At 39.7% G+C, this 15,286-nt stretch overlaps 1 protein-coding gene across 1 annotated transcript in view; it reads right to left on the reverse strand.

The window, feature by feature from the left end:
* The window catches only part of PRKDC (protein kinase, DNA-activated, catalytic subunit), a gene marked incomplete at its 5' end in the record, with an annotated part of 225,068 nt that overhangs the window by 65,572 nt on the left and 144,210 nt on the right, over positions 1–15,286 (reverse strand). Inside the window, 8 exon segments of the mRNA XM_081817118.1 lie at positions 1,051–1,084; positions 1,310–1,526; positions 3,564–3,676; positions 8,435–8,650; positions 9,803–9,992; positions 11,666–11,873; positions 13,672–13,770; positions 14,600–14,773. Of these exon segments, the coding sequence (XP_081673244.1) occupies positions 1,051–1,084; positions 1,310–1,526; positions 3,564–3,676; positions 8,435–8,650; positions 9,803–9,992; positions 11,666–11,873; positions 13,672–13,770; positions 14,600–14,773 (1,251 nt within the window).

A 15,286-nucleotide genomic window follows, 5' to 3' on the forward strand; every position in this document is an offset into this window, starting at 1 on the left:
TCAGATCTGTACCTCTGAAACAAGTAATGCAATATATATTAAGAAAAAAAAAAAAGAAGAAGAAGAAGAAGGTAGCAGGAGGGGAAGAACGAAGGGGGGGAAATCGGAGGGGTAGACGAACTATGAGAGACGATGGACTCTGAAAAACAAACAGAGGGTTCTAGAGGGGAGGGGGGTGGGAGGATGGGTTAGCCTGGTGATGGGTATTGAGGAGGGCACATTCTGCATGGAGCACTGGGTGTTATGCACAAACAATGTATCATGGAACACTATATCTAAAACTAATGATGTAATAATGTATGGGGATTAACATAAGAATAAAAAAATTAAAAAAAAAAGAGTATATGGGACTAAAAAAAACAAAAAAAAGAGTATATGGGACTAAGTACTATTTTTGCAAATTCCTGTCAATCTATATTTATTCAGATTAAATAAAAAGCTTAAAAAAAGAGTAAAAGACTATGCAGATATAACTTAGTATTACACATAATATTAGTTCTGAAAATTTACATATAATAAAATATAAGGCATTATATTTCAGCACCTAGCATAATTTTAAAGTTTTTTTGATAAAAGTGAAAGGAATATTAATTAGGCTTTCTGGGAATAAATATCCTGGTTTTGTCAGAGAATTCAGCTAGAAAACTTCATTCACTCTCAACCCTAACAACTTAGAAAAATATTTCCAATCCTCTGCTATTAAGAAAATTAACAGAGGGTGCCTGGGTAGCTCAGTTGGTTAAGCAACTGCCTTCAGCTCAGGTCATGATCCCGGAATCCTGGGATCGAGTCCCACATCGGGCTCCTGGCTCAGCGGGGAGCCTGCTTCTCCCTCTGGCTCTCTCCCCTCTCATGCTGTTTCTCTCTCTTTCAAATAAATAAATAAAATCTTTAAAAAAAAAAAAAAAAAAGAAAATTAACAGAGAAGTAAAATACTAATCCCACCCATAAACTGATAGTCTCCTGATCCCCCCAGCCCTCCAAAAGGATCTTGTATAAGCAATGATTTAAGTGGCTTAGCATTTTAAAATTTATTACACATTATTTCACTGACCAACATTATTGGTAAGAAAAATAGATTTCACTCCCTGGTTTTATAGATGAAGAAGCTGTGTCTCAGAGCATTAAATGTCTTGACAAGGATCCCACCTGCAGGGCTATCTTCTAGATGACTCTAAGTGAGTTGCACCTGTGAAAAGAAGTTTTAGAGCCAGGAAACAGCAGGCCAAGACCTGGACCAATGTCTTTTAACCAAGTCCATTTTTAAAGACAAATCAACACCTCATTTATGATACAGTGTAGCATCAACCATTTCTCCTTGCACATAGTAGCCCCCTGAAACTGTTAAACAGTTTTAATCTGTCAATAGAAAAATGCAGCATTCAAGGACCAACCTGGGCCACAGCTTGCAAGGGGGTGATCAGGCTACTGTATTTAATCTGAATGTCAGGAAGGTCTCCTTGACGGTAACTCCTGTACAAAATGACTTGGGCATCGTGCTTCATTTTTAATTCACTCTTAATCTCCTATAATCATTAGAACCAGAGAAAGAAGATTAGAATTCTTACTGAAGAAATCTGTAGTGCATGAACTATGAAACAATTGGTCAGTACTTATCTTTAACATAAAGGTGATCCTGATGACAATTTTTATCCAAAATGGTTTGGTCACTACAGTCTATGGTAGACAATAAATCCAAAATAAAAATTGCTATCAAATGAGTAGTAAGAAGATTATTTAAATATTCATCACAAAATAATGTGAATATTTATAAACTCAGAGAACTTGAATTAAAACTTTTTAAAGCCATATCTCAGAGGGCTGTACTTCCTCTTACTTCCTCTTTAAAAAAAAAAAAACCTTGGCTATCAGGCCCAGTGATATCACCACAGCCCCTAAATCCCAGCTCCTCCCTACCCTGCTCACCTGCTCAGGCCAGACTAGCCTTGAACCTGCTCTTGAGTCACCCCCGACCCCCCACCACACAAGACTGTGGGACCTGTTCATCTCTGCCTAGAATGTCTTTTCACAGTTTTTCTCTCATCATTTGGTTCCCATCTCTGATATCATCTTCAAAGAGGCTTGCTTTCTCACTTCCTCTTTAACAGTCTTCCCACACATAGTCATCACTTAATTTCAACACTGCACGTTATAATCTTAACTCATTCATTTTTTTTGTTATTGTTGTTCTGTTGTACACCCTGGGTTGTAGCTCCATGAATGCTTGTATTATATTTGCCTCTGTACCACTAGCATTGAGAGTAGTGCCTGACACTGAGCACAATGCTCCCAACAAATAAAGCGCATGGACTTTTGATGCCTGATTACCTCCATGCCATTCTTACCGAGAGGTCAGCCACTTCAGATGAAAACAGCTGTGTCACAGGGAATGCATGGCCTCACACAGCAGGCCATTCCACATTTATTATTTAAAGGACTTTCTTTGTATCAGACCAAAATATCTCCCTGTGATTTCTACCCAACAATCCTGATTTTATCTTTTCCTTCTGTTTATATTCTGCTTGTTATTTCCTTCAGGCACACCTACTTAGGTTTCAGGCTTAATTAGTAGCTTGTGGTTACTTCTCCGAGTGGAAAAAGCAGAACGCTCTCCACGTGTGGTGGGGCCAGTGAGAAGGAGGTGGGATGACTGTGGGGCACTGATTTTGGACCCTCATCTTCAAGAGAATAGCTGTACTTACAGAGACAAGAGAAAGATGAAATGTACCTTTTCTTTCCACAGAAGATATAGTGGAACCATTCAACTACTTCATACTCAGATTTGCAAGTTAATTAAGTGACTGAGTATTTAAACTGAATTAGAACAAACTCAGGTTTTTTTTTTAACTCACAATCTTGTCTTTCTTGAAAATTTTGTCATAATTACTGATTTGTAAGTAATACTGAAGCTATGGCTAAACAAACTCTTTCATTATTTCCACATTTTGATAAACGTTTAATTTATGCCATGCTAGGTCAACTGCTTTCAGCAGATAACCCTGGACCATCTGCCTGGCCTGCTCACCGCTTTCTCTGGGCTCACCATTCCCTCTTTATCCAGGTACCCCTAGGAGAGTGGCTGGTTGTAATGTGGTCCCACAGTGGCTCCAGACCCAAGGTGGGTCAAGGCTCTGGCTAATTCTTCCCAGCAGCTAAAGTTGTAAGACCATTCAGGAATGATTGGAGGCTGTGTCTCTATCACATGGAGAAAGCCAGGCTGTCACAGAGAAGAACAAAGCCAAGCTGCAGTGAGTCTGAGATAAGGGGCAGGTATGAGGTCCTGGCAGTGCCTGTGAGCCACAACATACCGCAGATCCAAAGGACTACCCACACAGGCCCCATTCCAAGATTCCCATGACCTCATTAGTGAGTCACAACTGTCCTTTACATCTACATTAGTCAGAGGAATAATCTTTGGTTCATAAGTAACTTTAACTCATAGTGCTGCTTCTGTAATTTTGTTATGGAAGAAATATCTGACAAGAAACTTATTTCTTTAGTATATATCCTTTGATATAAAGTAAATATCTCTGACCACTCAAATTCTCGAAACAGATACAAACCTTCTCTCGTTTTTGTTCAGCAATACTCTTTCTGGTATAGATCAAACTGAGCTTTTCTTGGTCCTTTATAAATCGTCTGCGTAATCTTAATATTTCTGCCCGATTGTCTATACCTGAAGAATATAAAGGTTTGTTACAGATAGCCAATTTGACGTTTGTAGTTTACTTTACCTCCTTTCTAGAATACCCTAAAATAAAAGTAGAATTATTTGCTTACCTCCATTTTTTACTTTCATCTAGCGGTTCTGTTTTGTTTTAATGGCATAAGTCTATGAAGAACAGAGAATAGCAGAGGAGACCACTAACCAGTTTTGGAAGCTAGAGAGTAGAAAGTTGTCACTAACTCAGCCCAACCCCAGTGCCACCATGCAGAGAACAGGGACAAAGCAAGCACAGTGGAGAAGACCTGGAAGGCTTAGGACCTGGCAGCAGCAGGCAGGTCTACGGGAAGGGAGGAAAATGAGGCTGCAGCAGGAGGTGTGGTTAGAAAGCACTGCCCCTCGTGCTGCAGGTGCGGACCCTGGGAGAGGACACACGGCCCATGGGTGCACAGGGCCGGCACAGCTACTACACCATGAGCGACCACAAGGCCTTCTGGAACCTGCAGCTGCCTGCTTCTGCTTGGCGTCTAGAGTGCTGGCACCCTGGCCTGCTAGCCTGCAGGCAAGAGACTGGAGATTTTGCCTCTGGGTAATCCACCAGCACAAAAGCACAGGCAACGATATCAACACGTCAGGAGTTTCAGTGTCCTGGTCTAGTCTGACCTCCACATTCCCAATGTGTAGCTATTCCAAATGGCTTTTTAGTGCCCCATCTGGGAGTATAAGCAAAAAGCCAAGTCACCAGACATTTTGAGGAAAGCTTCAAACATGAAAGACAGAAACGAAAAAACAAAACAAAAAAGCAATAGAGAAAGAGCAACTGTTGAAAGCAGTCCATCCAGGGGAAAAAAATTTCAAAATATTATCATTTATCAAAAAAACAAAAGTAGAAATTGCAACAGTGGATCAAGGACTGGAAAGGCATTCAGAGAATATAAAAAGCTCATGGAAACTAAAAATATGATATCATAACTTAAAAGCAAGGGTTAGAAGATAGGTTAAAGTGATTTCCCAGAATACAAAGCAAAAAGGAAAAAAAAAAAAAACCAAGACAATTACAAGATCTGATAAGGTCTGATATCCAAGCAACAGGATTCCAAAAAGAAAACTGATATGAGAAAATCATCAACTAAATCATCCAAGAAAAAATATTCTAGAACTGGAAAATGTGTTAGCAGTCTGAAAGGACCCTCCTAGTGCCCAGAAAAATGGACTAAAACAGACCTGCATGCTCCAAAGGACCCTCTGTGAAATTTCCTAATTGATTTAAAAGAAAGGATCCTAAGATCTTCTGCAGAGAAAAAAGTCCAATTCTTACAAAGAATCAACGAAATGAATGCCACCAGGTTTCCCAACCCAACCCTGGGGACTAGGGAACCCTGATGAATTCACACTCAAAATTCTATAGCTAAATTACCCAGCAGGTATGAGTGCCATCAAAGCACCAAAAACAGCTGTTTCTGACCCCTTTTCTCAGGAATACTCAAGAAGTGCTTCACCAGAAAGAAGGAACAAGCCAAGGAAGAAGAATCAGATCCAAGAGAGGTGAAAAGACCCTCAGGATGAAGAGGTGGTCTCTAGACCATAGCTGAGCAGACACCCCAAGAGCAAGTAGCCTGGATCAGGGTGGCTCAGAACCTCCAGGAGAGATTTCTTTTGAGATGAAACATTTATGTGTTGGGTAAAAGTAAAACACAGTGGTACAACTCAGAGGAAATCAAGTAATAATATGTAGAAATCTAAACCAAAATAATTATTAATGCCCAGGAAAAATTATTGTACAAGAAAGGAAAAATAATCATAGTAGTACTATGCCTTGAACACACATAGTATTTATGTAGTCAAAATGAGAGAAAACTACTGATGAAACGAAGATTAAGACATAATTATATCAGAGGATGAGGGCACAGGAAGAATTCATTGTATGTGTGTGGTAGGTGAGGGTGAGGGACAAGAAGGAGCCAGAGCCTCAATGTTCATAATGCAAGCTAAAAGAGAATGACTAATACTGAAAGAAAAAAAAGGTAGGGTAGCAATATTGGAGATACGGAAGTGGTTGTATCTGGAATTTGGGAAATGGGTAGGGAGGGTTGCTGTTTCTTCTAGAAAGCTTTGGCAAAGTATTTGACTCTTTAAACTATAGGCATGTATTACTATGATACAAATAACTAAAGGAAACTGTAATAAAGAATATAATGGTTGAAAAGTGATATCTTAATCAGGTTACAATTTCATTTTTTTTTTTTTTTTAAAGATTTTATTTATTTATTTGAGAGAGAGAGAGAATGAGAGACAGAGAGCATGAGAGGGAGGAGGGCCAGAGGGAGAAGCAGACTCCCCACCGAGCAGGGAGCCTGATGCGGGACTCGATCCCGGGACTCCAGGATCATGACCTGAGCCGAAGGCAGTCTCCTAACCAACTGAGCCACCCAGGCGCCCTACAATTTCATTTTTAAATGTCAATAATAAATAGTATCATAGTAAGGATTAATTTACCAAATTTTATGAACTTCCAAATATTCCTCTTTAGGCAAGAAAATACATAAACCCCAAAGAAGACAGACAGTATGGGAAATATTTTGTATCTACAAAGGTACAAGGGGAGATTCAAATATATTAATCCAATTAAAATGGATAGCTGACAGTATTCATTTTGCTTACTCAGTTCTATGAGTTTTTTCAAATTCATATATAAAACTTTTAAGGAAAATGGTTTAAAAATTAGGTTTTACCTCTTATCCTCCTTAATTTCTATACAAGGTCAATAAAGACAGGGAAAAACTGCTCAACAGTTTGAGTTGTGGACTATGCTGCCATCCTCAGCCAGTTCCCTCTGTTTTCTGAGCCTCTTCCCCATTCAGAAGAGTGGGTCATGGGCAATCATCAAGCATTAACTGAACTTCAGGCTGCCCCAAATGCACACCTCAACAATTCTGTGGGAAGATATATGTGCCATGGGTTTGAGGTGAGCAAGATACTTCATGAGTCACGGGAAAGTAATATAGTCATTCTGGGACTGCATTTTAACTTCGGGACTTTCATCGTCAGTTACAGAACGACAAGAGAACTATGCACTCTGGTTGGATGACAGTCTGGCAGAGGAACAGCAGAGGAAGAGGATATAAAAGAAAGAAGACTGGTGGGAGGCAAGCAAGCAGGGAGCAGAACAGACAGAGCAGGAGGGGGCTCATTAGCCCCCTTAAACCCAGAGTGGTGAGAGAAAGCAAGCTAGATTTACCTCACCTACATTAATTCACAAAATTATGTATGGCCACAGATCTGCAACATAAATGTGAAAAAGAGTGGTTGGAAATGAGGAAAGTATTTCATGTATGTGTTTAGTTCCTAAAGGAATTTACCCTTACTCATTTAAAATAAAGGGTATCAGGGGCACCTGGCTGGCTCTGTCAGTAGAGTGTGCAACTCTTGATCTTGGGGTTGTGAGTTTGAGCTCCATGTTGGGTATAGAGATTACTTAAAAAAATCTTAAAAAATAAATAAAATAAAGCATATCTGAGGGGAGGTGGGTGGGAGGATGAGTGAAGTAAGGGAAGTGGATTAAGGGTACACTTATCATGATCACTGAGTAATGATGTATAGAATTGTTGAATCACTATGTTACTGTACATCTGAAACTAATATAACAATGTATGTTAACTATACTGCGATTAAAATAAAAAACTTAAAAAGAAAAAAAAATAAAAGGAATTTATCCTTGCTCCTATTTTTATTTCTTTATATCTAAATTCATATGGTTGGCATTTCCCCAAGGCTCTGTGTTGGGACCTTTTCTCTCTCTCCGTTTTCTTCCTCTGGGCTTTGACTCACTCCCAGAGCTGCCACTCTCATAAAAAGCTGAGTTGCTTTTCAGCCAGTATTGGGTCTTAGAGCTCTGCTAGCACTTCCCTGCAGCCCCTGTGACACATCTCCCCTCATCTTCCCCACCAGGACCCTGGGTGTGTGGTGGGGTGGGGGTGCCTGTGGCCTTGGCCTCCAGGGCCTCTTCAGGCACCCCACATGCTGCTCCATGTAGACCCCCTCCAAGAGGTCATCCAGAGAACCCTGCCTGTCTGCTTGGTTCACTACAGAAAGCCTTGGTTGCCTCCTATAGCTGCAGGCCCACATCCCTAGCTGTCTGCTCTATGCTCCCAGTGGGCTTGTCCCACAGGCTAGACTTCTACAAGGCCTGCCAGTCCTTAAACAATCTTAAGCTGATCTGGGTCCCCTCCCCTTCCCAAACATGCTCCACACTTCCTGCCTCAGTCCTTGTTTACCCTCCCTCTTCCCACACCCCTAGCTCCCAAGGTTAGTCCCAAAGGCGGCCTCTTCCCCAGGTCTTCCTGGCACTCTCTCATTCTCTCTCTCTGAGACTTACTAATTCTGCCTCATCTCAAGGTCACCTACCTGTTTACTTACCAAGCCCTGATGTTCAGAAAGTCACTAAATGAATGGACTGAGTCCAATTTACTCAGTAGCTTTTCTGGAACACCTCAAACTAGGCTTTCAACGTGGTAAGTGCCCAAACAACATTTACTGAATTAAATTTTATTATTTTTTTAAGTAAACTCTACCCCCAACATGGGGCTCGAACTCATGACCCCAAGATTAAGAGTTGCATTCTCTATTGACTGAGCCATCCCAGAGCCCCCGAATTAAATTTTAATTGGCTTATTCACAGGTTATAAGGAAACGTGAATGCAGTCAGAAATGTACTTTATCTAATCTTCTGCATTAACTTATTTTAAGTATATTTCAGCAAGCTTACTTTACCTTTTGCTTTGTTATCCACCTCATCTCCTGGAAGGCCCAGCCTTTTTTTCCCAAAATCAGGTCCCACTGACTTCAAGGGTGCTCTCTGTAACTTTTCACTCCTCTTGTGGACAAACAGCAAGGAGGAAGATGAGGAATCCAATGATGAGGAGACTGTATAATCCACCAGTGGGTCAATACTGCTCCCAGTTAGCCAATTAAAGGAGCTTCTGCCATCTACAAACAGGCATGACCAGAGCATGTCACAGCATGCTCAGCACTGCACAACCCTGCCAAGCCCATACCACCCCAGCACTGCATCTGGAGCAGTGCCAACTGCCAGACACACTGTGAGCGACAAGGGATGTATCATCCTGGTGGCACCTGGGGCCTCCACGGGCTCACCTGCCATAGTCACTGGGGACAGCTCCTCCAGGGAGACAGCCACGTCACAGCAGAAAGACACTGGGCAGAAGCTCTCTCAGGTTACTAGTGAGCAACCCAAGGAAGCTTAGGTGTCTGAGCCTCAGTGTCCTCATTTGTGAAGCAGGAAACACCCCATGCACTCCTTTCAAGCCACTGTGATCATTATAGGAATGATACTTTGTATCTACTATAAGGTACTAAAGATTCATGACTTCTAATATAATGTCATAAAATATCTATGGTAATTATTCAAATCATTCGTACTTCTAGAACCAATGGAACATGAAAAAATTCATTTAAGGGAAAAACATTTGAAATGCTTATATGAAATGATTTAGGTGTTTTACTCCACAACTTGTACTTCTCTGATCAAAGGAAATAGGTGAATGATTTAAAAAAGAAAAGTTTAATAAACTATAAACACAGTAAATGATTTTGGTTTAGCTCTTCAGTACTTTGCTTTTGAGATAAGGGATTTTAAATATGATGCACTAAATGGATTTTTCTGGACAAAACCAAAATAAAACATACATGTACTGTAACTTTTGTTTTTCCTAGTCAAAAATAATCCCTTTGTTTTTTTTACCGAAAATTTAGAGAACACCAAATTAACTATTTTAACCATTTAAAGTGTACAGTACTATGGTGTCACACAGTTGGGCAACCATCGCCTCAATTCACCTCCAGAGCACCTTCCATCTTCTTAAACAGAAACTCCATATCCTTTAAACACCAGCTCCCCATCACTCCTCCTCAGCCCTCCCCCTTCCAACTCTAAGAATTTGATGACTCTTGGAACCCCAATGCTTTTCTCCTTTGACTGATGTATCTTTTCTGTGGTTCTTACCACTTTTTACTATTATTGTTTCACTTCTCTTACAGTCAATGTTCTTGCAGTAGAGGCCACTTCCACAGATCATATTGCCTGGTGCAGAGCAGGCAGGTGTTCAGGTGGACAGTTACCTGCAGTTTGTGTAGGTGTGAAGTCATACTGTTGTTGGGTGGCCCGTATCTGCTTAGCCATCACCCCTTGAGCTGGGAGGGATCCCTCCTGGGTCCGGGCCTGGAGAGCACTTTGGGAGGCTTGAGTCTCAATAAACATTGGAGTGAGAACAGTACTTCGGAAACGCCAGTCAGAATCAATGGTATATTCCTGCACGTAAGAGAGCTCCAAGTGAAATAATGGTCCTTCTTTAGCAACACTGAAATATTTTTATTAAAATCCATTGCTACTATCAGCAAATATGTACTATAATTTCATGTATCTCTGTGGGAAGCAGCTGAAGAACCACCTTTCTGAATTTAAAAATTTTAACTAAATAATTATTTGCCAACTAGAAATACTGATTAGTACTGGGGGAGAAAAACCGTATTTCTCCTCCTTCACATTTTGCATTAAATGGCTTAATGCCACCTCAATAATGGCACCACAACAGTAACAAGCTAAAGGGCTCAACTCCTTCCAAAGTCCTACCATGTGCTCGACACTAGGAAAGTCACTAGGACAAGTGCAAGCAAAACAGTCAGGCTCTGCTGCCCAGGTTGGCAGAGATGAAGTGAGCACGTCCATATATGTAAATCATCACAGGTTGTTAAGCCTGCCAGGAGAAAATGCAAACTCGGTATCTACCAAATTGATGGGGAGACTGATGAGGAAGGAGAATGGCATTATGGAGAAAGGAAAATCTAAGTGGAGGCTGAAAGGGGGACAAGTGTGAGCATATGAAGAGTGTGAGCAGATGAGGCTGAAGCAAATGTGTTTCAGAAAGGAATGTGTTGAGTATTCCAAGTAAAATAAGAAGCCCAGTATCACTAATCATCAGGGAAACACAAAACAAAATCACAATGGGATATCACCTCTCATCTGTCAGGTGGCTATGATAAAAAAGATAAGAAATGACAAGTGTTGGTGAGGACGTGGAGAAGAGGAAACCCTTATACACTGTTGGTGGGAATATAAATTGGTGCAAACACTAAGGAAAACAGTATAGAGGTCCTCAAAAAATTAAAAAAAGAAATGATCCAGCTATTCTACTTCTGGGTATTTATCCAAAGGAAACAAAACACTAACTCAAAAAGATATATGTACCTCTATGCTCACTGCAGCGTTATTCAAAGTAACCAAGACGTTGAAGTAACCTTAGTATCCATCGATGGATGAATGGATAAAGATAATGTGATGTGTATGTGTGTGTACACATATACACACATATACAATGGACTATTATTGAATCATAAAAAAGAAGGAAATTTGCCATCTGTGACAACATGGATGGACCTTGAGGGCATTATGCTAAGTGAAATATTTCAGACAGAGAAAGGCGAATACCACATGATCTCACATGTGGAATCTAAACAACAACATCAAAACAAAAAAAAAGTGAACTGATAGATATAGAGAACAGACTGGTGATTGCCAGAGGCAGAGGATGGGGGGAAGGGGACATGGGTGAAGGGGGTCAAAAGGTACAAACTTCCAGTTAAAAAATAAATAAGTCATGGAGATAGAATGTGTAGCACGGTGACTATAGTTAATAATACTGTATTATATATTTGAAAGTTGCTAAGAGAGTAGATGTTAAAAGTTCTCATCACAAGGATAAAATATTTGTAACTATGTGGTGATGGATGTTAACCAGGGTTACTGTGGTGATCATCTCACAATACAAACAAATATCAAATCATGTTGTACACCTGAAACTAATATGTCATACGTCATTTATATTTCAATAAAAGACAGCTAGTTTAACTCTATTAGAAAATGTTTGTTGACTAAAAGACAGGAAAAGCTTATAAAATTTATTATTACAGAGATAAGTACTTCACCTGAAATTCACATTCTGACAGAGGATGCTCAAACACAGGGTTTGGATAATCTGGGCTCATGCTGGTCATTTCAAGCAGAAAATCTGTTGCTAAACTTAAAAAGTGCATTTCTATCTTCGGAGAATATAAGGAATTTAGTGCCAACAATCGGTCCAAGATATTGGAAGGTAATCTAGTCTCATGGCTCCAGAAATTTCGAATAATTAATCTGAAAAGCAGAGAGGAAAGAAGCATATTTCTCAGATACTGGCAAATAAGAAAGAATGTCCTATACACAGTGTCATGTGGAGAAGGCAGTTTGTCATCTCTATAAAGCTTAACACAGAGGAAAACCACACCCAAAATTGTATAAAGAGTTTAATCTGAGTTATGAACAATAATATGCACTGAAGGAAGGGAATATTCCAAAACCTTAACATATTTAACAAGAGGTGAAAAACTGGATGATGTTATTCTCATCTCTACTGTCTGGGAAGTTTTCAATGAGTATATAATATGAACTATTTGGAAACCGAGAAAACACCTTAAGAAATATGTATTCCTTCACTGCCTTGCTAAAACAATTCACTCCAAAAATTAGTGCCATAAAATATTCAAAACTTAAACCAGTTAAAAGCCAGGTTGGGGGGGCACCTGGGTGGCTCAGTCCTTAAGCGTCTGCCTTCGGGTCAGGTCATGATCCCAGGGTCCTGGGATCTAGCCCCGCATCGGGCTCCCTGCTCCGCGGGAAGCCTGCTTCTCCCTCTCCCACTCCTTCTGCTTGTGTTCCCTCTCTCGCTGTGTCTCTCTCCGTCAAATAAATAAATAAAATCTTAAAAAAAAAAACAAAAACCAGGTTAGGCTCGGGGCGCCTGGGTGGCTCAGGTGATGAAGAGTCTGACTCTTGATTTCAGGTCATGATCTCAGGGTTGTGAGATCAAAGCCCACATTGGGCTCCACACAGTGTGATCCTCTCTCTCTTAAGACTCTCTCTCTCCCCCTCTGTCCTTCCCCCCGCTAAAGAAAAATACAGGTTAGGTTTTACAATTTATGAATGCTTATGAAATGCAAATGCATTTCTGAAAAGCAAAATGAGTTTAAAATTGTGGCAGAATGGAAAATTGAAATATAGAACCATACAAAAAGTTTATGTCCCTTCTTATATAATTAGTACTTAATAAAACATTCATAAAACTAACACGGTTGGCATTTTAGAGGAAAACTGAGGATTCACAGTGCCTGGATAGATAAAACCTGACTTGAATATGCCTCCCTGGATAAGACTAATTGAAAATCAAAGGAGGAGTACCCGGATGCTGGGCCTCCTCTGAAGTTTCTTGGCTGAACGCAGCCGGATTCTTACTGAGCTCAAGGGTCTCATCCAGGGTGTGGGTTTAAAATACAGGCACCTGTAGTGGTCACATACTTCACGAACTCCTTGCCTTGCACATGGTGTATTAGTTAAACTCATGATAAAAGCGGAGACTGAGCTTGGCTCAAGGCCTTTCGCCACTCGAGCGTCTGGCCCCCAGGCCTCCCCTTTCTCCTACGAAGGTGTTGGGAGAAATCCTTTCATTCACCATCTCAGGGTTTGCTGGCCAAACCCGAAAGAAAATAATCATCATTTATACTTCCCCATATAGTCAATATTATAGTTTTCTCTTATTTCTAAAGTTTCAAACATTTCACTCAATATTAATACGTATAGTGTGATCTCAACTATTTGAGTTAAATGAGAAACATAGTAATCGTCATTACAGATTTTTTCATTTTGAGACACTGATTCACTGCATGAGCAGAGAAAGCTTTATTCATACCACTTTTGTAAGACTTTTATATTAAAATAACTTGTCAGGATTTTTAAGTCTTAATGTGGTTTATTAAACACTATGAATGGAGAAAGCAAAGAAAGTGCTAATACTATAAATATAATTCTAAAACTGCTGAAAAATACTCAGTGCAAATCTAGGAAGAAATATCCCTAACTTTATTTGTCCTGGCCCAATTATTCCAGGAGAAGCACATACTGAAGCCCAGCGTTCTCATCGATCAACCCTTGAATCAACACATCTTTTGCCAACTTAAATACTTCCCGAGACTCATCATCTGCTTGACTTTCTGGATCTCTGAGAAAAAATAACAAAATGACAAAACATTAATATTGTCTATCACTTTTGTGCAATCCCGATAACACCATCCAGAATTAAAAAATAATCTTTTCCCATGGTACTTTAACTTCCCAAATCACAGCAGAACCTACCCTCATGAGTATGTACCCTGACACCCTTCTTTGGTGCCTCTGCAAGCCTATCCAAGTGCCTGTCACAGCTCTACCTGCAATGTGATAGGGCTCAGGTGCATGGGGCAGAGTGGTAATGGGAGGAGGGCTGCAGAGGGCTCCCTGGGAATGCTAAGAGGTCCTAGGACAGGCTCACACCCTACGGGAAGTGGTGTGATGGAAGTCCTGTAGGATGAAAACATCCCACAGAGATCATTTCCTTAATTTTGTAAATTTTAAAGGGATAACTATAAAAACAAATTACACTATTAACTAACTCAACCAGTAACTGCACATTCTGAAATCCCACAGGTACATAAAAGGAGTTAAAATAAGGATACATGTCAATATACTAAAATAAACTTGTTTTAATTATTAATCATGTTTAAAAATGTTTTATTATTATAATCTGTTCCAGACTGCTATAAGCACCCAAATGCTCCCTTAAAAATAGTAATATAAAATGTTAATGTAGTGGGGTGCCTGAGTAGCTCAGTCGGTAAAGTGTCCAACTCTTGATTTTGGCTCAGGTCATGATCTCAGGATCGTGAGATTGAGCCCCATGTTGGGCTCCATGCTGAGTGTGGTGTCTGCTTAAGATTCTCACTCTCCCTCTCCCTCTGCCCCTCTACCACCAACCCCATCTTAAAAAAAAAGAAAGTTCATGTACACCTTACCGGTAATTGTCATGAACCCACATTAGAATATTATACATTTGTTCCCTACACACTGGAGAAGGATGAGAAATGAATTCTACAACAGGATTCAGAAGTTCTCGGAGTTCTGTTGGTTTCAATTTTGCCTTCATCATATAAATTATGTCCAAACACACTTTCTGTCTTTCATCGTCTCTGTAACAAGAGAGATTTTTTAAAACACACAAATTTAACAACTTTTATTATACTTTCAGATATGACAGGTAACATTTTCTTTGTGCTTTTCTGTATTTCAAAATTTGTTACAACGGAAACATAAAACTGATATCTTAAAAAATTATCATGAGCTAGAATATTAAAAATGACTAAATTAATTCATTGTGGTATCCTGGATTGGATCCTGGAATAGAAAAAGGAACATTAGTGGGAAAACTGGTAAAAGCCAAATAAAATCTAGTTTAGTTAACATTAATTTACTGATGTTAATTTCTTAGTTTTGACAAATGTACCACGATATGTGACATAGAAAAACTGGATGAAGGGTATGTGGGAACTTTGTGTATTATCTTTCAAATTTTCTATAAATATACAGTTATTCTAAAATAAAAGCATATTTTAAAAAACCTGAAATGTCAAACAAAATAAACTAAATATAAAGGATCTCACATTTTGAAAAAATGATTTCAAGTGCTAGTCAGGCCACCTGGC

Source organism: Leptonychotes weddellii, chromosome 4 (assembly GCF_054177405.1).
Source record: "Leptonychotes weddellii isolate Sample4059 chromosome 4, ASM5417740v2, whole genome shotgun sequence".
Lineage (NCBI taxonomy): Eukaryota > Metazoa > Chordata > Mammalia > Carnivora > Phocidae > Leptonychotes > Leptonychotes weddellii.